Below are 23228 nucleotides of genomic sequence, written 5' to 3' on the forward strand. Positions count from 1 at the left end.
AAAGGTCTTCATTTTACCTGTCAAGTCACTGGCAGTGAAGGAGTTGAGAATGTTTAGCTGTTGATCAGGAATAGGCTCAGGCCGGTTAGAAGTTAAGGCTGAAGCATTTACCGTCCCACCCAAAGCTTCTGTTTCATCTACTAAACGATCCATATAGTCCCTGAAAAACACACCCCAGTAATTTTATGACTGTATATCACAGTTAAAAGTAAGTCTTTGAAGTCAAGGCCACAGTACTTACGTAACTCCAGGGTGATGGTTATATCGTTTTTTCCCAAATCTTGTCTGTTGAGCAAAGTAATCATAACGTTCGGATTTCTTCCACATATAGTAGAATGCTACACACTCAGCAACTGTCCTAGTTCTCACCTAATGAAAAAGTTGAATTTTTAAAAAACCAACAAACTCAACCATTTTTTTAAGCAACTTTTCCACAACACTACAACTTCAATGCATGGGTCTTATTTTCCCATTATATAGTTCTGAACACTTTTAATAAATTATAAAGTTCTGAACATTTTGATTAGTGGAATGCCTTTACATTTAATAATGAGGCCATTTTCGAAAGCCCAAGGTTTTTTTTTTTAAAAAATCAGAATGTATTAGTTTATAAAACAAGTGTGTATCCAGAAATTATCTTACACCTTCACTGAAAATCTTAAACACTAGCATTCTTTACTTTTCTTCCCTGAGCTCAGTGATTTTGACTACAGTGAAGGTTCTTAACTTTGGATTAACTAACCTCTAAGGGGTCCATAAATGGATTTCATTGAGATCTATTAATTCACAAAATTATATTTAGGCATACTTTTCTGGGGGGAAGGAATGCAGCCTCATCAGATGAGTTCCACTTTCCAAAAGAGATTAAGAACCCTTGGCAAATGGATCAACGGTCTACAGCATCTGGAATTTAAGAAGACTTGCTGGCTAAAGGCAGGGCTTTCTCCCTCCAGTATGTTTGGTTTTTAGATCCAACAGATTTTGGAAACAACAAGAATAAAATTTGAGCCTCACCAACTTGGCTCCACACCCAAACCAGGGTTCCTCTAACCACATACAGCCACAGATATGAATTCAGATGTATGAACAAAATTCTTCATCCTTATCCAATAAACGCTTTCTCCCTTGCTTAATCAGTACCCGATAAAGAAGTTTCAGTATCTCTAACCTGACTCCTGAGTAAGTTGTGATATAAGATTACTAATATGGGAGTAAGCTTTTTAAACCAAGAAATACAGTATACCTTTCAATAAACATCATTAACTATAAGTCTTCGCAGAGAACGCAGGCTTCGTGGGGCCACAGACCTTTTCTGTCTTATTCACTGTTGTATCTCTAGTGCCTAAAACAATGTCTGGCAAGTGAAGTGGAAGGACATAACTGTTTACGGAATGAATGGATAGAGTAAATTTCATAAGTCATTACAAAACTGATGGTTTTTTTTACTTAAAAGGACAATCCAGACTTCTTTAAAAATGTCTTAAATAATACGCTTTATCTCATCTTTGAGAAACATTAGATTTTCAAACATACAGAAAGTGTGAAATTTTCAACATCAATACTGGAAGGTCTAGCTAATGCAGTAAGACAAGAAAAAGAAATAAAAAGTATACAGATTGGGAAGGAAGAAATAAAACTGTCTGTTTACAGGTGACATGACTATCTACGTAGAAAACTCCAAAGAATCAACAAAAAATCTCCTGTAACTAATAAGCACTTACAGCAAAGTTTCAGGAGACAAGGTTAATATACAAAAGTCAACTGCTTTCCTATATAACAGCAATGACAACTGAAATTTGAAATTTAAAACACAAGACCATTTACATTAGCACCCCAAAATTAAAATACTTGGGTATAAATGTAACAAAATATATGCAAAATCTGTATGAGAAAAACTACCAAACTCTGATTAAAGAAATCAAAGAAGAACTTAATGAAGAAATATTCTATGTTCATGGATAGGAAGACACTTCATTGTTAAGACGTCAGTTCTTCCTAGCTTGATCTACCGATTTAGCGCAAACCCAATCAAAATCTCAGCAAGTTATTTTGTGGGTATCAACAAACTAATTTAATATGGAAAGGCAAAATACCCAGAATAGCCAACACAGTATTATCAAATGATAAAATCAAAGTACTGACAGTCGCCAACTTCAAGATTTACTATAAAGCTATAGTAATCAAGACAGTATGGTATTCAGTGGGGGGAAAGACAAATAGATTAAAGGAACAGAAGAGAGAGCCCAGAAATACACCCCACGGGTACAGTCAACTGATCTTTAACCAAAGAACAAAGGCAATTCCATGGAGGAAGAATGTCTTTTCCACAAATGATGCCAGTACAACTGGACATCCACATACAAAAAAAGAGAAATGAATCTAGACACAGACCTTACTCCTTTCAAAAATTAACTCAAAATGGATTACAGACCTAAATGTAAATGCAAAACTATAAAGCTCTTGGAAGACAACAGTAGAAAATCTAGGTGACCTTACGTTTGGCAATGATTTTTTTAAATAAAACGCTAAAAGCGTGAACAATCAGATGAAATTCTAAGTTGGACATCATTAAAATTAAAAACTTTCACTCTGCAAACACACTGGCAAGGGAATAAAAAGATAAGCCTCAAAATGGAAGAAAATATTTGCAAAACATATATCTGATAAAGGACTAGAATCCAAAATATACAAATAACTCCTTAAACTCAACAAGAATACAAACCACCCAATTAAAATCTGGGCAAAAAATCTGAATGAACACCTGAAAAAAAACACACAAATGACAAATAAGCATAAGAAAAGATGGTCAATATCATCCTCATGAGGGAATTACAAATTAAAACAATAAAGAGATGGCATTAAAAACTATTACAGTGGTGAAATCCAAAACACTGACACCACCAAATGCTGGTGAAGATGTAGAGCAATAGAACTCATTCATTACTGCTGGAAATACTAAATGGTACAGCCACTTTGGAAGACAGTTTGGCAGTTTCATGCAAAATAAACACATTTTTACCATTCTATCCTGTAATCCTTACTCCTTCGTATTTAGCCAAATGAATTAAAAACCTACATCCACATAAAAATCTGCACATGAATATTTATAGCTTTAATGATAATTGCCAAAACTTGGAAGCAACCAAGATATCCTCTAATAGGTAAGTGAATAAATACACTGGTACATCCATATAATGGAATACTATTCAGTGATAAAAAAAAGAATGAGCTATCAAGCCTCATAACAAACACAAACAAACAAAAAATACCATGGTGAAAACTTAAATGCATATTGCTAAGTCAAAGAATCCAATCTGAAAAGGCTGCATACTGTATAATTCCAACTATATGACATTCTGAAATGGCAACAGTACAGACAATAAAAAGATCAATGGCTGCTAGAAGTTGTTAGAGAGGAGGGGGAAGGGACAGAGGGAAGAATAAAACATGAGATTTTTAGGTCAGTGAAACTACTCTGTATGATACTGTACTGGTGGATATATATCATTATTTATTTGCCAAAATCAATGGAAGGTACAACATGAAGAGCGAACCTTAATGTAAACTATGGACTTTAATTAATAATAATGTATCAATATTGGCTCATTAATTTTAACAAATGTACACTATTAATAATAAAAGATATAATAATAACTATAGGAGTGGAAGGGACATGTGGGAACTCAATACTTTCTGGTTAACTTTGCTGTAAACCTAAAACTGCTCTAAAAACTAAAGTCCATTAGTTTTTATAAAAGCATAAAGTACTGAGCTACCCACCCAAATGCTTCAGAACCCTGCCTTCCTTTAGGATGAAAAGAGGAAATAAACAGAGCATATTTTAATGAGAATTATTCCAAACTATTCTAATGAACATACGTATGTATTTTGAATAGACTTTAGTTTTTAAGAGTAGTTTGAGGTTCACAGCAGAACTGAGCAGAAAGTAGAGAGTTCCTATATATCCTGATGTTCTCCTACTTTCAACATCCTACATTGTAGTAGTACATCTGTTAAAAAAATCAATGTATCTACACTGACACATCAACACCCAAAGACCATGGTTTACATTAGGGTTTACTCTTGATGATGTACATTCTATGGGTTTTGACAAATGTGTAATTACACATCTCTATCATTACAATATCATCATACAGGATAGTTTCATTGCCCTGAAAATGGTCTGTGCTCTGCCTATTCACCTCTCCCTCCTGCCTCGGCCTTGGCACCAGTGACCTTTTTATTGTTTCCATAGTTTTGCTTTTTTCAGAATATCATATATTTGGAAGTCTTTTGGAATATCATATATATGCAGTCTTTTCAGATTGGCTTCCTTCATTTAATAATATGCATTTAGGATTTCACATGTTTCCTTGTGGCTTGTTAGCTCAATTTTTTCAGTGCTGAATAATAGTCCAGTTCTGGAGGTGCCACAGTTTGTTTATCCTTTCACCTCAAAGGACATACAGGTTCCTTCCAAGTTTTAGCAATTATGATGAAAGCTGCTATAAACACTTTTGTGTGGACATAAGTTTTCAACGCATTTGGGTAAATGCCAAGGAACAGGATTACTAAATTATACGGTAAGAGTATGGTTGGTATTATAGGAAACTTCCAAGCTATCTTCCAATGTGGCTGTACCACTTTGCATTCCTACAGGCGATGAATAAGAGTCCCTGTTGCTTCCCATCCTTACCAGCATTTGGTGGTGTTAGAATATGTTTCTAGTTGTTTTAGTAACAATGTTTCTTCCTTCAGCAACAGCTATTCTCACTGCTGAAGAGAAATTATTTTGAGGCCACAAACCTCTGAATGGCTTGATAAGAAAGGAAAGTCAAGGAGAAATGAGAGTGAGACTTCCTAAAAAATACAGTGAGTCCACTTTGTGTTAACTGTTTATGTGAAAAGATATGTGAATATACTATCAGCCATTCCATAAGCAGGCTGTGGCATCTCTTGAGCAAATTAGTCATGTTAGAATGATACCTGAAATGCTAATGGCAAGGGAACATTAGTAAGTTGTTCTTTTTTCCTACTTAAGTGACTTATAAATTAGTTGCTTACATTCACTGTAACTAGTAATTTATCTGTACTCATCTGCCTAATTTACCTTATTCTTCTGTATAAGATGAAAATCTTTTCCAAAAAGCATGAGTGCATGTTCAAAGCTTCGGCATTCTTCTTCCGTCCATGCAGTCATTCCTTCTAAAAAAAAATTTAAAATAAAATTCGTGGGCCCCCAAATTCTCTTACGTGAATCACTGATTTTCAGTATGTTTTCCCTGTAAAAGGTCATAAACTCTCTCTCTCTCTCACACACACACGCTCTCTCTCTCTCTCTCTCACACACACACACACTCTCTCTCTCTCTCTCTCTCTCTCTCTCTCTCTCTGTATGCAGGAGATTTCAGTTAGAATTACCAAAAGTATGCATACTATAGATCAAGTCTAGAATACAAAAATATAAACACTGCTTTTTTTCCACTGCATTATGGGATGAGAATTTAACATTTTTCTATAACATGCCTGTTTTTCTGATTAAAAACATTTTTTTAAACAATGAACGTATTTTTCAATTAGAAAAAAAACTCTACCTCCTTTATTGGGGGAAAGAAGCTCTGTTTTGGTCTTACTTCAAAACCACAAGTTCTAGCCAGGTGTGGTGGCTCATGCCTGTAATCCCAGCACTTTGGGAGGCCAACGCAGGAGGATCACTTGAGCCCAGGAGTTTGAAATCAGCATGCGCAACATGGAAAAACCCTGTCTCTACAAAAAAACAGACTAGCCAGGCATGGTGGCAGGCACCTATAGTTCCAGCTACTTGGGAAGCTGAGGTGGGAGGATCACCTGAGCCCAAGAGATCAAGGCTATATACTAAGCTGAGATCATGCCACTGCCCTCCAGCCTGGGAGACAGAGTGAGACCCTGTCTCAAAAAAGACAAAAAACAAAACCACAAATTCTTTAATTAGAGACCATAAGTAAAGTATAATCAATACATATTTATTTGAAATCGGTGTGTGGAGTGCCATACTCTGGAAATATAAAGGAAATAAGAAACAGTCCATGCTTTCAAAACAATAAATCCCATTCAATTTCCCAGCAGATGTTAACATTGGTGAATTCCGCATCTACTTGGGGCAGAGACCTGGAAGGTCTTCAAAGAGTCATAGCCTAGACTTAAGATTAGTTATTACTCATCTGTATCTCTGAAGTGTCTCATCTGACATGGGAGACCAGGTCCCTAAAGCCATTAATAGCAGTCCGTAATAAAGGTGAAAAATAGTTTGAACTAAGGAAGAAACCAGTATTTTGAGAGTTTTGAGAGCCTAAAATAATTTTTTTTCAAAGAAGCAGCTTTTCTAAGGGAGACATTTTAATAGACTATCTCAATTCATAAGTTTAAATGTATTATTTTTTAGTTTTAATACTTTTCCAAGTCATCTAGTAATATTACTAAGTATTATTTTCATTCTACACATATTTAATGAAAGCTATGGTGCATGCAATCCATTTATATAATGACAAAAAATACTGAAATAGAAGTTAACCATTTTCCTTGACACACACAAAACATAAGAACTATAAAATGTTATTACATGATTACTAAAAATACAATTCTTGAAATAAATTCAGTGGAATATATTATACATGTTTCTTTTTTAATCTTTAATCTCCTTTTCATTTCCTGTCTTGCTGAAAAAAAAAAAAAAGAAAAAAACTTTTTTTCAATGAAATCATAAAACCATTCTTTTTAATTACTTTGGACATACTGTCATCTCTGGGGTCTGCTTTGTTCTGTAACTATTTCTTCCACAAAGTAGAGGTGGCAGGGGGGTGACTAATTTGTATTTGAACAATCTCTGATACATCTAAAAATAGAGTGCAAGAAAAGGAAAAATTATTTGCTATGGAGCTGAACCAGATCTTACAAAAGTGTTACAGGATTGCTCTGTCCCTTAGGAGACTTTGCTTATTCTGATCCCCAAATGACCATCCCTGTCATGTCCCTCTCTTAAACCCAAGTGTTTCTTACCTTGAGAGGCCTTTCCATTGCAGCAGTATCTTTCGATTGCTTCCTTTATATTGTGGTTACACTTGAGAAGTTCATATAATGCCTGGGATGGATATTCAATAAAAAGTATTAAAAGTTCATACCTAACAGCATTTTAAAAAACAGGTATAAGAGTTTTGATAAATATTGGAGTCTTGATAAACACTGAAATCCTCTCTAATTTCAAGGCATTTGAAGGTGTATTTGCCCAAGCATTTAGTCTACATAACTATCGTGCAGACTGACTCTGGTATCATGTGAGTTTGTTCATCCTCACGCTGCCTCTCAGAAGTCACCTGCCTGTATCATTCTTTTTTTAAAAAAACAAACAAAAACACTAGGTCTGAGATTAGAGTTTCCCCTATTTTAGATGTTTCTTTTTCTAGTTTGGAAAAATGAGTTACAGTTTGTCCCTTGATGTCATTTCCTCCTTGTCTCTTTTAGTTTTAATATACGGGAACAGCAGCAGAGCCGGAGTAATAGGCATGGCACTTCAGACTAGGATTGTAATGGTCTCAGTTATTTCCATCTACTATGAAAGGTGCCACTTTTTAGAATCAGTATATATTCCTATTAAATCTGCTTGGAATTATGAACATAACAAACAGGAATAAGAATTCAATTGAAAGTTAAATAATCTATCTACCTTCCCAAGTTAAGTTTTAAGGAAGTGAAGATGGCTCAATATTAGGAAAACTTTTAATATATCAATAGCCTACATTTTAAAAAATCACTCTAAGCTAATTACCCGGATCTGATCACTATACATTATGTGTATCAAGACATCACTGTGTACCTAAATATGTATAATTAAATTTTAATTTAAAAAAATCAACAGCTGCTTAAAAACTATCTGATATTCATTTCTAATTTTAAAAAGACAAAAACCATAATAGTTATAAATAGATGGATATTATCTTGCTATAGTAAAGACAGTAGAACCAAGGATCAGTATTATTCTTAATGTAAAAAACCTTAGATGTATTACTTCCACCAAAAGCAGGCACCAAATCACTGCTATTACCAAATATCTCAGAGTTACAGCTAATGCATTAAGACATAAAGCAGGAATAATAATGGTAAGGAAGGAACAAAAGTGTAATTTAATAATGACCCGAAACCAGAAAACCAGTCCATAAATGTACGCAATTATGATGTGTCAAACAAAAGTGATACTACCAATAAATTTTTTAAAAAGCAAGCTAGAAAACCTGAGAAACACCTGAAAGAGTCAAGTAGTTTCAATAGTTTAAGACACATTTTTTTAAAAATTGGTATTTCTCAACATCAACAATATACAATTATAAATATAATAGAGGGCCGGGCACGGTGGCTCACGCCTGTAATCCTAACATTTTGGGATGCTGAGGCAGGCAGATCACAAGATCGAGAGTTTGAGACCAGCCTGGCTACAAAAATTAGCCAGGCACAGTGGTGCATGCCTGTAATCCCAGTTACTTGGGAGGCTGAGGTAGAAGAACTGCTTGAACCCGGGAGGTGGAGGTTGCAGTGAGCTGAGATCGCGCCATTGCACTCCAGCCTGGGTGACAGAGCAAGACTCCATCTCGGAAAAATAAATAAATAAATAAATAAAATAGAGCTCCCCTTTCCAATAGCATTGAATACACACACACATAAAAGATATTGAGGAATTAGTGAGACGCATGTGATATTCAAAAAAAAAAAACATTTGAGTTTCTAATGTTATAAAGGTTTTAATTCTTCTAAAATTAATATAGACTTGAAATATCAATACAAAAACCCAATGGGATTTCTTTTTGACAGCTAGTATGACTTCCCTATGTTACTTCAGAATTCAAGTTTGTGTCTGCCTACCTCTGAATGCTTATTAGTCAGGGTTGGGGATTCTCAGTGATAAAGTCATATGAAAGAAGCAGAATGATGTCAGAGGGGCAAAACTTAGGGGTATTCGAAAAGCTTAATAGGCAATGTTCCCATCCCCCATCCCACATGTGATCAGGAGAGTATTCTGAATCTACAGGTACACAAGCGCTTAACAAATGCTCCTAAGTCAAATTTATACAGTCTTAATAGACATTACTTTTTAATCACTTCCTAAATAAAGTTGAGAATAATTCAAATAATACACTTATAAAATCTAAAAGTCCAACCACAGAGAATGTTTAAATAAATGAATTACAAGTATAGGATAAGTACACAGTATGTTGAAATTTAGGGAAAATTTTTTTAAAAAAAAGTATAGGATAGACTATACAGACATCAAGAATGAGGTATTAAATAATTCTCAATGGCAAAGGAGAATAAGATTAATTAATTAAAAGGATATAAAATGGCATCTCAAGTAAGACATATGTAAAGGTATTTTTTTAAAAGACCAGAAGAAAAGATACAAAACTACAGTGAAGTTATCTCTAGAACTCAAGGTTATGGTTTTTTAAACCAGTATTTTGCACACTTTAAAACTCTATCAGAAAAGATATCTACTTCACATGTTACAAATATCTGTATCAAATATAAGAAATCAAGAAGATACTGTAAACTGGCTGCTGTTTCAACAGAAGTTGAAGTATACCTGTTCATTGTCCCTTGTGTGTGTTCCTGCAGAAATCCTATCCATTATTTTTTCATTGCCAGTCCTTAATGAAGTCTCAACAAGGTATTCCTTAACTTTGCTCTCCAAAACCGCATCAGGACACCAAAGTAACTGGTCTTCGTTTTCATATACTGATAAAGAAAATCCCATTAACACATTAAAAATCATGAATGCACTCAAAGACGTACACAAACAATTCTTTGTCTTCCTTGATAGGCTATCCAGTGGGACAAGTAAATAACTTTGAAGACACCAGTAATCTGATTATCCATTAAGTAGGGCCTTTCACACACAAGCGAAAATTTAACTTTATTATGGGCCAAGGATTCCAGGGGCCAAAGCAAGTAGCTTTTTTGATGGTTGGATATACTGACCAATCTGAAGGCTCTCCATGCCTAGTAAAGTCTAATATAAAACCCCACAGTGGTTATCTTATACTCTTCTAATGAAGGGGCAAAAATAACCTGTGTAAATTCTCTAATAACCTCATTGGAATTTTCTCTTGAAATCCCTAAATTGCTCTATGAAATCTCTAGAGGTTCAAAATTGCAAATAAATAAAACCCAAAATATCTGGTAATAAGGAAATAGCTAAGAAAGGTATACTTTTTCTCCCAACAAGATAACTTTTATTTAAAGGAGAAAGTAGACTAACCAAACCTCCCTAGGGAGGTTTTTGGGAAGAGGGAGAAACAGTAAGAAAAGTAAACTTTCCACAATCTCTTAAAGAGACTCATATATTAATGAACAAAATGTCATTAAAACAAGTTTATGTTTTATTAATGCACTCTGCCATTTTACTCAAAGCTTCTACTTTACACAATAAAGTAATATGAATGGCCCAAGTATTTAGTCCAGTGCTTCAAGTGCAATCCGTTCTTCAAGTGCATAATACTGACTATAGCTAATAAAAATAATTTACTGAGAACACACTACCAGGTACCAGGGACCATGATAAGGGCATTATCATCCTAACTGTAGGAGGCAGGCATTGTCATTCCCAGTTAGCAGGAAAGTTAAAAATAAAGTGTGCCTGTGAAGCAGTAAGACTAGACTTTTGAGAGAAGTTCCTAGAACTTTCTTTACTCTTTGGTCACAAGTGAAATAGGTAAAACAATTTGGGTTTATTTCCTCAAAAGATAGAGAAAGTACACCTTCCCTCCAATCTGCAGCACCGACAGAATATCACCTCTACTATGTGTGACCTAAGGACCTACAGTTGCTGAGCATGTACTTGGCTCAAAGGCCGAGTGTGGCATTTGGGTGGTGAGGTGAGAAGGCTGGCACATCTGAACATCATCAGCTATGTTTTGCTTCCCCTGGGACAACTGTCTTTTAACAGTTTGAAAGCAGTTTAGGAAAACAGTGTTCCTAGTGGCTGCCATGGCTAACAACCCCAGGGTAACCACTCCTCCCTCCTTTAAATGGAGGATGACGTGGCATGGAGGAAAGGAAAAAGAAGGACTCAGGAAGTATTGTGTTGGGTGCTGCTTTTGCCCTTGTGACTTCACAGGGATAAATCAACTTAGGGAAAAGGCCAAACACCCATGGAAATATTCCCGAGTTCAACTAAGAAGGTGTACCTATGTTTTTAGATCCTACCACCTTATCCCCTCCATATTTTGAAAACCAACTACAGTTGGAATGCACCAAAAACATGAGGAAAAACCGATTACACGTAATTAGGAGTATACAAGTGAAAGCAGATCCTTACATTTCACTTCCTGCTCTTTTGGGGCTAGGGAAGGAGAATTTCTTCCCGTCTCTTTTTCCCTCAAGAGTTTTCTTTCCAGAAGATTATATCTTAACATTCTCATTATCTCAGGTGATGAGATCCTACCCGCTTCTACTGAAGAAGGATGAAGGCCAAGGTACGGCACCGTGGGAGGCTCTCCACTGTTCGAACAGGCACTGAGCACACTGGCTAATAAGCACTATGTGTGCCTTGGGCGGGGCGGGGCGGGGGGTGGGGGGAAACTCTGAGTCTAGTGACTAACTTTGATACATTTTTCCTAAGTCAGGCCTAAAAATCCTAACTCTGCATGTTTCCCAAATCTATCTATATATTGCCAAGGCTGGTATAAAGCCAGATATTTAAATAAACGTATCAAATGGTAACCTTATCTACCAAACATTATCAAAATCAAAAGCTTTCCTTACCTTTCTCATTACCATCGTACTCTCCAAGATAAGGGGGAATCTCTGCCTGATATTGTAAACCAATCATTATTTCCTACAGGAAAATTGAGAGGTAAAAATAACCTATTATAAAAAAAATACTGAAAAAAAGCCCCAACTCATTAATCAGTTTCTACAGGTCAAAACAACAAAATTATCATAAATCATTTCAGAAATATTTTTAAAAGCCAATTTAGTCCACTATATTAACTCAGCTTACCTTCCTCAAATCTTCAGGTGAATTACCACTGTCTGTTTCAACATCTTCAACTTCTGATTCCTTATCACCATCACATGCAGTATTTGCTTAAAAGATAAAAATTAAAAAGGTTTTTACTGCCTATTTTTGCAGAACCTGGAAGAATGCCTGTTGTATTTTTAAAAATGTTGTTAAATATGTGAGATCAGCATAAGTATACTAAACCACCTGCATGTTTCTCACAATCGACATTGGTCAAAATGAGACACTGAAAATCCTAATAAAGTGTATAGTATCCTGGCCGGTGCAGTGGCTCTCACGGCTATAATCCTAGCACTTTGGGAGGCCGAGGTGGGTGGATCGCCTGAGGTCAGGAGTTTAAGACCAGCCTGGCCAACAGGCTCTACTAAAAATACAAAAAAATTAGCCGGGCATGGTGGGAGGTGCCTGTCGTCCCAGCTACTCGGGAGGCTGAGGCAGGAGAATCGCCTGAACCTGGGAGGCAAAGGTGGCAGTGAGCCAAGATCACGCCATTGCACTCCAGCCTGGGCGACAGAGTGAGACTCCATCTCAAAAAAAAAAAGTGTATAGTATCCTGATAATTATTATGGTATACTATTAAATAGTTTCGGATGTAAAAGGAAACCACTGTGGTCACCTTAAAAAGAAAGTAAAACACTGGAGTTCTGATTATACTAATCCAGAAGGAGATACACACACAGAATTGCATATTAGGTCCATCAAAACTGTTTTTGTACACACACAAATGCATGGATATTTGAACTTATTGACCAAACAGTTCTTCTATCATAAAAATACCTAAAAAAAAAAAAGTGAGATTGCATCTAAGAAATTATTTTAGTCCAAAACATTTTATTTATTTATTTTTAGAAACAGGGTCTCACTCTGTCACCCAGGCTGGAGAGCAGTAGCCTGATCATGGCTCACTGTGACCTCAAAGTCCTGAGCTTGAGTGATCCTCCTACCTCAGCCTCCCAAATAGCTGGGACTACATGTGCATGCCACTATACCCAGCTAAGTTTTTTATTTGAAAATTTTTTTGTAGAGACAGGGTCTTGCTATGTTGCCCAGGGTGGTCTAGAACTCCTGGCCTAAAGTGATCCTCTCACCTCAGCCTCCCAAAGTGTTGGGATCACACGCCCAACCTCAAAACCTTTAAAATATTACTGATAAACATTAAGAGGTAACACCAAGAACTAATAGGAAAAAGATGAATCATTAAAAATAAAAATACCTTTTGAGCACTAATAAGTTTTCAAAACCAGGAGAGCAGGAGCCTTTTAATAGAAATTCAAAAAAAGGTCTATAAAATTTTGTGGTCAAACTAAGAATGGTTACCATAGCAACAGATGAGTCTTGAGAAGGAAAATGGCCTTGTAAAAATAAAGTCAGTATTTCCATTTTTATTTTATCTTATTATTATTATTATTATTGAGACAGAGTCTCTCTCTGTCACCCAGGCTGGAGTGCAGTAGCATCATCTCCAGCTGGCTGCAACCTTCGCCCCCAAGGTTCAAGTGATTCTCGTGCCTCAGCCTCCCAAGTAGCTGGGATTACAAGTGTGTGCCACCACACCTGGCTAATTTTTTGTATTTCTAGTAAAGAATAGGTTTCACCATGTTGGCTAGGCTAGTCTCAAACTCCTGGCCTCAAGTGATCCGCCTGCCTCGGCCTCCCAAAGTGCTGGGATTACAGGTGTGAGCCACTGCACCTGGCCAAATATTTCCATTTTTAAATGGCGTATTAGTTCACCTCTATCCCAAAAGAAAGGTTATAATCTTGTTTAAATTATAGAAGTATTTTATCTCAACCACATAAAATATTTAGAATATTCTGACACAAATTACTGAACACAATAAAATGTACTAAAGCTACAGTATCAATGTTACTATTTATCAGTAATCCACTGGGTTTCTTACATCGTAAAGGCCTAGGGAAGAAATCAGAAGTTTCATGGGAAGTCACAGATGGCGTCAGATCGTCCGCAGAAGACTGAGTTTCCTCGTCATCACCTGACAACAGGTCTTTTGCTATTTCCTCCTGGAAGAATAAGAAGGCAGTGCTAGAGTTAGAAATGATTACATCTCATTAATTAAGAAAACTATCCTTTTATAACATATAATTCAGAAGCAGTTGGAATCTTATGAGACAAATATGAAATTCTATGATTTACTTCATGTACATAAATATTTAATATTAGATATTATATAATATTCAATAATATACTATTAAATGATAATCAGTGTAACTATATACTTAAACAATTGCCTAATTTGTGGGTATGCAGAGAGCTTATCTAAAGCTGTAGGCTAATTTTTGGTGAATTTACAACAAAAACAGTCTGACTTTTAAGTGGTTAACAATTATATTCATTTTCTGTCAATAATAAAACTGAAAAAATGCCTCCAAACTCCACTCTTCCAATAATTTAAAAGTCTGACTAATGAACAGCTCTACTGACATAATTTTAAAAGAAACAAGTTTGAATTAATTTTTATGTAAGTATACAGTCATCCTTGTGCCTAGCACATAGTAGCCACTCAATAAATACTTGTTGAATAACTATGGTCATTAAGGTCTGTGGTACATTAATATCACATTGACTTAAAAGTGGGAACAATATAACTCACAGGAAGAGGTTCCAAGATGTGGATTCCTCTCCCTGCCTGAGATCTGAAAGGCAAGGAAAGGTTCCCAGGGATCTGTTAGCAGAGGCCATGGCCGTGTGAATTTTCCTCAGCAGGGACTAGGCCTCCCCACAACCAGCCTATGTTAGAGATGGATCACCGCGGTCTTGGCTGCTGCAGCCGCTGTCACTCCCAGAGCCAAGAAAACGGAACTTCTCTCCAACCACTCCACGCCTAAGCCAGCTGGGTTTGAAGGCTTCTGGGGGATTTATTAATCAAGGCTTTTATGTGTTTATAGGATCAAAAGAAGTTAAGGCAAAATCTAAGTTTAGATACAATGTGTCTACACAAGAAAGATGAAAACATTACGGTAGACTATTTAGGCATGCAAAGTACCATGAAGCTGCTATTAATACTACTCTTAACATAGTGTGATCAAAGCCAAACAAAGTTTAAATCAGCCACCTAAATAAGCACAATGGGTCAACAAGAAGTTTACATTTAAGAATTACTAAATAATACTTTAAATGGAAGTAAAAGCAGTCAATGGTAACAGACCCTGAATTTTTCTTTCAAATGCTCACACTTACTTTGTCTAGTGTCATATCTGGTAGTTCATCTGCCAGTTCACTTGGGGAACTATTTGCACTGGAATTTGCAACTGCTGGAATTGTAGGTTCATAGCCATAGAACGCCAGTAAATCTTCTAGAGGCATGGTTCCTTCCTGTTCAAGCCAGGGCATAAACACAGACTCAGCAGATGTCACAATACTGAACTGCAGGTAAACTGTACTGTCCTTAGGTTCAGAAAGCACATTATCAAAACAGCAGAACAAATCAAAGGCAAGTTTCAGTTTTTCTTTTTGTGCTGTTGTCAGAAAACAGGACCAAACACCTAGAGCTATAATTAATGTATAAACAATAGCCTAACAATTAACACCTTAGTTTTTATTTTCCAGAAGCATTTTAGTACTTTAAAAATTCCTCAAATATTTACTTTAGTGCCTTTGTTTTTTGCTTTCAAGTTAACATAAAGATTTGCCCTGAAAACATTTCCAATTAATCAATTAATAACTTGTAATTCACAGCTTCTTTCCTTGCATTTAACAGCTGACCACTTGCTTTATTCTTCATGTTAATTAGAAGACACCCGGTAGAAAACCTTTGCTGAATGTTTACTAACATCAGCAATATTTATGTTCAAAGCACAATTATCCTTTTATATTCTTACTATATCTCATATTTTTATACCAGTTTTTTTAAAACAACTGTCTGAGGAAGATTATACTGTTATCACCATTTCACATGTGAGAAAACTGAGGCTTAATTCTGGGTTTGAATTCCAGTTCCCCAAGTTATCTCACTGGCTGCACTGCTTTAATAAAACTACATACCCTGGCTACAGTGCTGCCTATGTTATGAACACCTATGCCATGCCTCAAAGTGACACGAAGTCACTGTTTCCCTCTCAGGAATCCATGTGAAAATAAGTGTTACCATGCACTACATAACATTCAGTGCATGCAGACTGCATATACAGCCAGGCTGCATATACAACTGTGGTGGGAATAATATGCTACACCATATAGCCTAGGTGTGTAGTAGGCTACATTAACTACTTTTGTCTAAGCATACTCTGTGATGTTCACACAGCAATGAAACTGCCTAATGACGCCTTTCTCAGAATGTATTCCCTCGTTCAGTGACACATGACTATGTTTTAACTACTAAAGTGTATAGAACTATTTATCATTCAAGGCCGGTCGCAGTGGCTCACGCCTGTAATCCTAGCACTTTGGGAGGCCGAGGCAGGCAGATCACTTGAGGTCAGGAGTTCGAGACCAGCCTGGCCAACATGGTGAAACCCCATCTCTACTAAAAATACAAAAAAAAGAGAACTATTTATCATTCAAATAAATAACTTAAAAACAATATACTCACGAACTAGTTAATCTGTTAAACATTTTTAAGATTTCTGTATCCATCAATTAAGAGATTTTTAAAATTTGCTTATGGTTTAGTTTTCCCTTTAAAATAAAATAATCCACAAAGCAAACAACATGAAAACGCTAAAGGAGAGTGTGCAAAACATGCCCACAGTTGATCACAAAGTGACCTGAGAAGAGCCAGTGATGATTCCTTAGAGGGCCAGCTGGCTGCCCACAGGGCCCACAGGGGATGCAAACGTTTGGCGTTCACCTTTGCAGGTATGGAACTTACATAATTTATTGTGCCTAACTAAAACAGATTTATGCTAAATGAACTTACAATCAAGTATATGATAGAACACTAATTTATAAATTTGCAGTAGTAGACATACGCCTTTCTAACGACCATAAATGATCATGAAAATCTTTTTTAGCCTGGGATTTAAATCAACCAAAACTCCTTTGGGAGCATGGAATCAGCATAAATTGAGTTGGATGGTCAGAACAGTGTAAAGTTCACCTACACCATGGGGAAACTTCAATGAATTATTTTTCTTCCAAACCAAAGAATCCACTGAAGGTAACAAGACTCGGATTTAGAGTCTCTCTACAGTCCTATCTTGCTCCTTGCAGAGTCCATGCAGCCCATTCCCTTTGGCTCATATTGGTTCTAATATAAGAGGTGCCTGGGTTGCAGCCTTTGCCAAGCACCTGTCAGTAGTATTTCTCCAGAACCTCACAGTTTCAGACTCTCTCCCTGAAACAGGGAGTGGCAATTTTCACCTTTTATGCACTGATGGTCCACCTTCCCATCATTTACTCAGTTCTAAGTACTTGGCTGAGGGCTACTAGCTACTGGCTACTGGACATACAAATGAAATTTACTGAAGAATCCCTGCTCACAAGGAATTCAGTCTTAATGGGAGAAACTGATGAGTTAGCCATTATAATACAATGTGATGGCTTCAATATTCAATTGTGAGTATAGAGAAGGGCAGACCTACACCCCAAGAATACTGGTATGGAGTATGGAGGTATGCACAGAGGGTGAAGACTGAGCTAAGTCTTGAAAGATGACAAGGCTTTTGACAATACACAAATATAGGGCTGCCAAGTTTGATGAGTGTAACAAACAAATAGAGCCCTGAGATACAGAGTAACACTCGGGGCCCACTTTCAGAGGGTAGCAGGGAAAGACAGTCAGCAATCTTCAGCGGAGGTCTGAAGTCTGAGAAGGCCAGTCCCATGAAGAGTATTCCAGGCAAAAAAAAAAAAAAAAACACACATGTGAGGCCTGAAGGTGGTTCCCTACTAAGCCAAGTGGCCAAAGTTTGGTGAGTAGAATGAAGAATAGCTCAAGAGAATGTAAAGAGAGGCAGGGACAGATCACAAAGGGCCTCAGGGCCAGGGAAAGGAACTTGGACTTCATTCCCAGGGCAATGAGGAGCCATCGGAGACTCATAAAAAGGGAGTACCATAGCGTTATTTCTTCTTAAAATACTGAACACCTGCATGAAGAAAAGTTAAGAAGGGTGGAGAGATACAAGAGAAGCAGGGAAACCACTTAAAAAGCCTCGTGCTAGGTGAGGGTATTGATACACAAGAGCAGAGAAGCGAAGAGAAGAGACATATTCTGAGGTGGAACCAAATGGGTCACTGGACGTGGGAGGGAAAGGGAAGGAGGACTCCCCAGTTTTCTATTTGAGCAATTGCCTAGATGGTGGTAACTTCTGCCAAGATAGAGAATACTAAAGGAATAAAAGGTTTTTGAAGAAAAAAAAAAAACCACAAGAGCTCTGCAAAGGACACAGTTAAGTTTAAGAGGACTATGAAACATCCAAGTAGAAAAGTCAGGTTGGCCAGGAGCCTGGAGCTCAGAGAACCAGGCTGGGCTAAAGATATAAATCTGGCATTCATTAGCATCTAGATGATATTTAAAGCCACAGAAGTTGATGAGCTCACCCACGGAGAGGGTAGAGAGAAAAGGGGAGGGGATCTATGCTTATCAGAAGAACTTTCAGATGTATTACACTATGGGCAATGGGTATGTCTGAAAATTCTTAAACATGATTTGTATTTTGGAAATAATGTTCTAAGGGAAGTAGAATGAGAGCCTGAACTAAGGAGGGGGATTATTTGAGTGAAATTTAGGGAAAGATCCACTTCTTGAGTTACTTGATAGAAGGAATGAAAGCAATATAGGAGTCTAAATGGATTGCCAGATTTCTGGCCTGAGAAGTTAGGTAACTATAGCACCACTATGAGACAGAAGCACAAGATCAACTTAAGGATGGGATGGTTAACGATGAGTTTAAGGTGAAAGTTAAAGCAGTGGGTTTGAGTGAGATCACCCAGAAAAGGCACACAGAGTGAGAATAGCCAAAACCCTGGAGAATGTTAATTAAAATGCAGGCAAAGAAAGAAAAGAAAGAAAAGATCGTAAAATAAGAAAGAGGGAGAAGCCAGACAATAGAACCAGGAAAAAGTAGGATTACATAAATTAAGGCAGAAACAAGTATGGATAATCAGGAATGGTCACTTGGGTCAAATTCCAAAAAGAAACTAAGCAAGAGAAAGACAAGAAATCTTAGTATCTGGCAATCAGGAATTACTGGTGACCTGGGTGAGGCGCGGTAGCTGCTGCCTGTAATCCCAGCACTTTGGGAGGCCAAGGTAGAATCACTTGAGCCCAGGAGTTGGAGACCAGCCTGGGCATGCAAGACTCCTTCTCTATAAAAAAAAATTTTTTTTTAATTAGCCAGGGTGGTGGGGTACACCAGTAATCCCTGGGCTTTGGGAGGCTGAGGGGGGAAAATTGCTTAAGCCCAGGAGGTCAAGGCTGCAGTTGGCTATGATGATACCGCTGCACTCTAGCCTGGGTGACAGAGTGAGACTATCTCTAAGAAAGTAATTATTGGTGGCCTTATAGCATGGTGGAAGAAGCCAAGCTAAGGACTGAATGGGAGGGAAGAAAGTACATACATGACTTGAGACTTGGCTACAAAAGGAAAGTGACTTGAGGGCAACACAAGATCAAAAGAGAATTTCTTCCAAATGTGGGATCTGCACGAGTAGGATTCTTATGTGGAGATTAAAAAAAAAAAAAAAAGGTAGAAGAATAAATTGAGGGCAGGAGGGATACAATCTAGAGGTTAGCCTGGGATATCGCAGATACTTTGCAGGACAGGAGGGAAAGAATAATATAAAAGTTTGTACGTGTGAGGGAGACAGGAGGTTCCCAGCATTCACTCAAGAAAACTCCCACTTTTCTATAAAGACACAGGAATGACCACCTGTTGAGGGAGAAGATGACCATCTTCGTAGAAACCTCATTAATAAGTTCAAGGGATGACACTGGTGGCCAGAGGGCTGATGCTAAAACACAAATCATTTGTATCAAAACTTTTAAAGCAAAACTGGAAAAGGTGAATCTAGTCTCTGAAGCACTTCACAAATGAACTCTCTGAGAGCCTATTAATAAAGCACTTAAGTCCTTTAAAACATAAAAACAATTTATTCAAAATTGAATTAGTAAGTCTCAAAGTCTGTAAGGATCTGTGGTAGCTAAATCAGCTTAGAAGTGTGATCCATCACCTTATCCCAGGTATAAGGATTTTTTTCTTCCTTTTCTTGGGTATTTTGTTGAACCTATTGACATTTTAAGGGACACAGTAGAGTCTAGTCACACTTATAAATGAACTGTTCTATAAGTCAAAGGATTTATATCAGGAAGAGAAACAGATTTAGGGCAAAAGACCCACTAACTGCTAACCAATATCTTGGACAAATCACCTAATCCCTCTCACCTCCATTTCCTCACATACCATCATTTCCTTGATCCTATGATGCACTCCCTCACATATCAGAATCAGGATGTAGCCTGATACTAAAGTGCAAACTTCATATACAAGTGTTCCTCCACCACCTACACTGTTTAGAAATCAACAGTAGGCCGGGTGCGGTGGCTCACGCCTGTAATCCCGGCACTTTGGGAGGCCAAGACGGGCGGATCACGAGGTCAGGAGATCGAGACCATCCTGGCTAACACGGTGAAAAACCGTCTCTACTAAAAAAAAAAAAAATACAAAAAAAATTAGCCAGGCGTGGTGGCAGGCACCTATAGTCCCAGCTACTCAGGAAGCTGAGGCAGGGGAATGGCGTGAACCCGGGAGGCAGAGCCTGCAGTGAGCCAAGATTGCGCCACTGCACTGCAGCCTGGGTGACAGAGCGAGACTCCGTCTCAAAAAAAAAAAAAAGAAATCAACAGTACATCCTACAATCAACAAGGCCTCTGAGCCTAGAAAAATAATGCCAGTATTCATCTGACACAACTGATGGCATTGCTGGATGGACCAAATGAGACTGTCTGAGATGCATTTCAATGTTAGTAACTAACGCCTGTCTATACCTTAAGGCACAGGCTGCAAAACTATATACATATAATTTGTTTAAATGTCTAGTGATCTTTTTTTTTCCAGACAGGGTCTCAGTCTGTCACATACTCTGGAATACAGTGGCACAATCATAGCTCACTGCAACCTTGAACTCCTGGGATGATCAGCCTCCCAAGTAGCTGGGGCTACTAGCATGCACCACCACGCCCAGCTAATTTTTAAATTTTTTTGGTAGAAACGGGGTCTCACTATGTGGCCCAGGCTGGTCTCAGACTCCTGGGCTCAAGCGATCGTCCCACTTTAGCCTTCCAAAGTGTTGAGATTACATGTGTGAGCCACTGCCCCCAGCCTAAATGCCTTTTTTCTTTTAACAAAAAAGGAAAAACCTATACTAAAGTCTAAATGGTAGAAAAAGTGATATTTTACTTTCTCATTTGTGCTTTTCTGAATTTTTGAATTTTTCTCACAGTGAACATCAAGGGGGTAATTATATATTAATAAAAGTAGAAATAAGAACTCTTTAAAAAGTTTTACCAGCCAGGTGTGGTGGCTCATGCTATAATCCCAGTACTTTGGAAGGCCGAGGCAGGTGGACTGCCTGAGGTCAGGAGTTCAAGACCAGCCTGGCCAACATTGCAAAACCCTGTCTCTACCAAAAATACAAAAAGTAGCCAGGTGTGGTGGTGGATGCCTGTAATCCCAACTACTCAGGAGGCTGAGGCAGGAGAATCACTTGAACCCAGGAGGCAGAGGCTGCAGTGAGCCAAGACTGTGCCACTGCACTCCAGCCTGCACGATGGAGCAAGTCTTCGTCTCAAAAAAAAAAAAAAAAAAGTTCTACCTATAAATCTAGGTCTATTAAAAGCTCTCAGATGGCAGTAATATGCATAAATTAAAATATATAAAGATATTACATAAACCCTATTTTAGTATGCTTAGTAACCAAAATCTAGCCACATATTCTATACTCAAAGAGCTACTATAAGGAAAATTGCTTTAGTACTTACCTTATTTTCCATAACACATGATGTACTAAAAATTTGTAAACACCAAAATATGGGCCACATTACAGTCAACACACAACTGAGTTTATTTACTATGAACATAAAAACTTATAATTCTTGAAAATGAACATTAACATCAATCCCCTAAGACTGTTAACATGACCAATACCTAAATCACTATTCCACTAATAAAAGATTAAGAGAATACACTATTTCAAGTGATACAAAAATAATCAAAACATAATTTAAAATTCCTTCTAAAAACTTGATTCTTACTCTTTATATTTGTGTCTCTACTGTTTCTTTTATTCATTTTCATGTTTCATTAAACATCAATAAAAAGAATGGAGACCACATGTATACAGTTGTACTTTACTACAGATAAGAACAGATCAGAGCAAGTGGGCAGTTAAGTCACTCTTCTGTTTCCTTGTGTATTAACGTGAAGAAGGAAATAAAATAATACTCCACTCCTGCCTCACAAAGCTACTAAGCAGAGGAGATGATAAGAATGTGCTTGCCCTTTTCAAGAAAAAGAGGTATAAGAAACTCAGGGTATAAGTATCATTTCTGAAAGCTTTTGTTATTCTGGCTGATAAGAAATTTTCAAATATGGTTAAGTAAGCATAAATCCTACACGTTTTCAAGGTAACCCCTATAGGGACCTCTCTATGTACAGTCCTGGTATAAATGCATGAAAATACAGTTCATTTGAATTTACATTGACTTGGGGCTTAAAAAATTACAAACTACACTCACTCTTGCCAACCTTTTCAAAGATGACTTTTAAAGGAGCAGGGGATGGGATATTACCAATTTATATTTGAATATACAGTAAATCTTTTTCAGTTTTCTTAAAATATTCCACTAGATTATGAGTTATTTGAAGGAAAAGGCTTCTCTCTGTATCTACTACAGTACTTAGCCAAATTCAAGTTTGACCCTTAGCAGAATAGTATGTTACAATGGAAAGAGGGCTAGACTAGGATTCAGAAATAATCTTAGGGCCTATAGTTTTCTGTATCTCAATTTTCTCATCTGTAAAATGCCTACGTGTACCTACTTCACTGTGCTGATACAAGCTTAAAAATTAACAGATACAAAATAATTTTGAAAAATTAAATGAAAACATACTTATTAGGCTATCCCCCAAAATAAGAGTGAAAAAAAAAGGATTATGATCCTATTTTTATTTCAGGTAGATTATTTTTAAAATTACAATAGAATTTCAAAATCTTTGTAAGTTTGTA

General features: G+C 37.1%; 1 protein-coding gene across 1 annotated transcript in view; it reads right to left on the minus strand.

The window, feature by feature from the left end:
• Positions 1-23228, minus strand: part of MIER3 (MIER family member 3) — a 32967-nt gene that overhangs the window by 4065 nt on the left and 5674 nt on the right. The window contains exons 4-12 of the mRNA XM_012497441.2: positions 15243-15377; positions 13945-14065; positions 12026-12111; positions 11788-11860; positions 9608-9759; positions 7036-7117; positions 5111-5205; positions 242-369; positions 18-160 (exon numbers count right to left, since the gene is read on the minus strand). Of these exons, the coding sequence (XP_012352895.1) occupies positions 18-160; positions 242-369; positions 5111-5205; positions 7036-7117; positions 9608-9759; positions 11788-11860; positions 12026-12111; positions 13945-14065; positions 15243-15377 (1015 nt within the window). The remainder of the gene's footprint in view (positions 1-17; positions 161-241; positions 370-5110; positions 5206-7035; positions 7118-9607; positions 9760-11787; positions 11861-12025; positions 12112-13944; positions 14066-15242; positions 15378-23228) is intronic.

This window comes from Nomascus leucogenys, chromosome 18 (assembly GCF_006542625.1).
Source record: "Nomascus leucogenys isolate Asia chromosome 18, Asia_NLE_v1, whole genome shotgun sequence".
NCBI lineage: Eukaryota > Metazoa > Chordata > Mammalia > Primates > Hylobatidae > Nomascus > Nomascus leucogenys.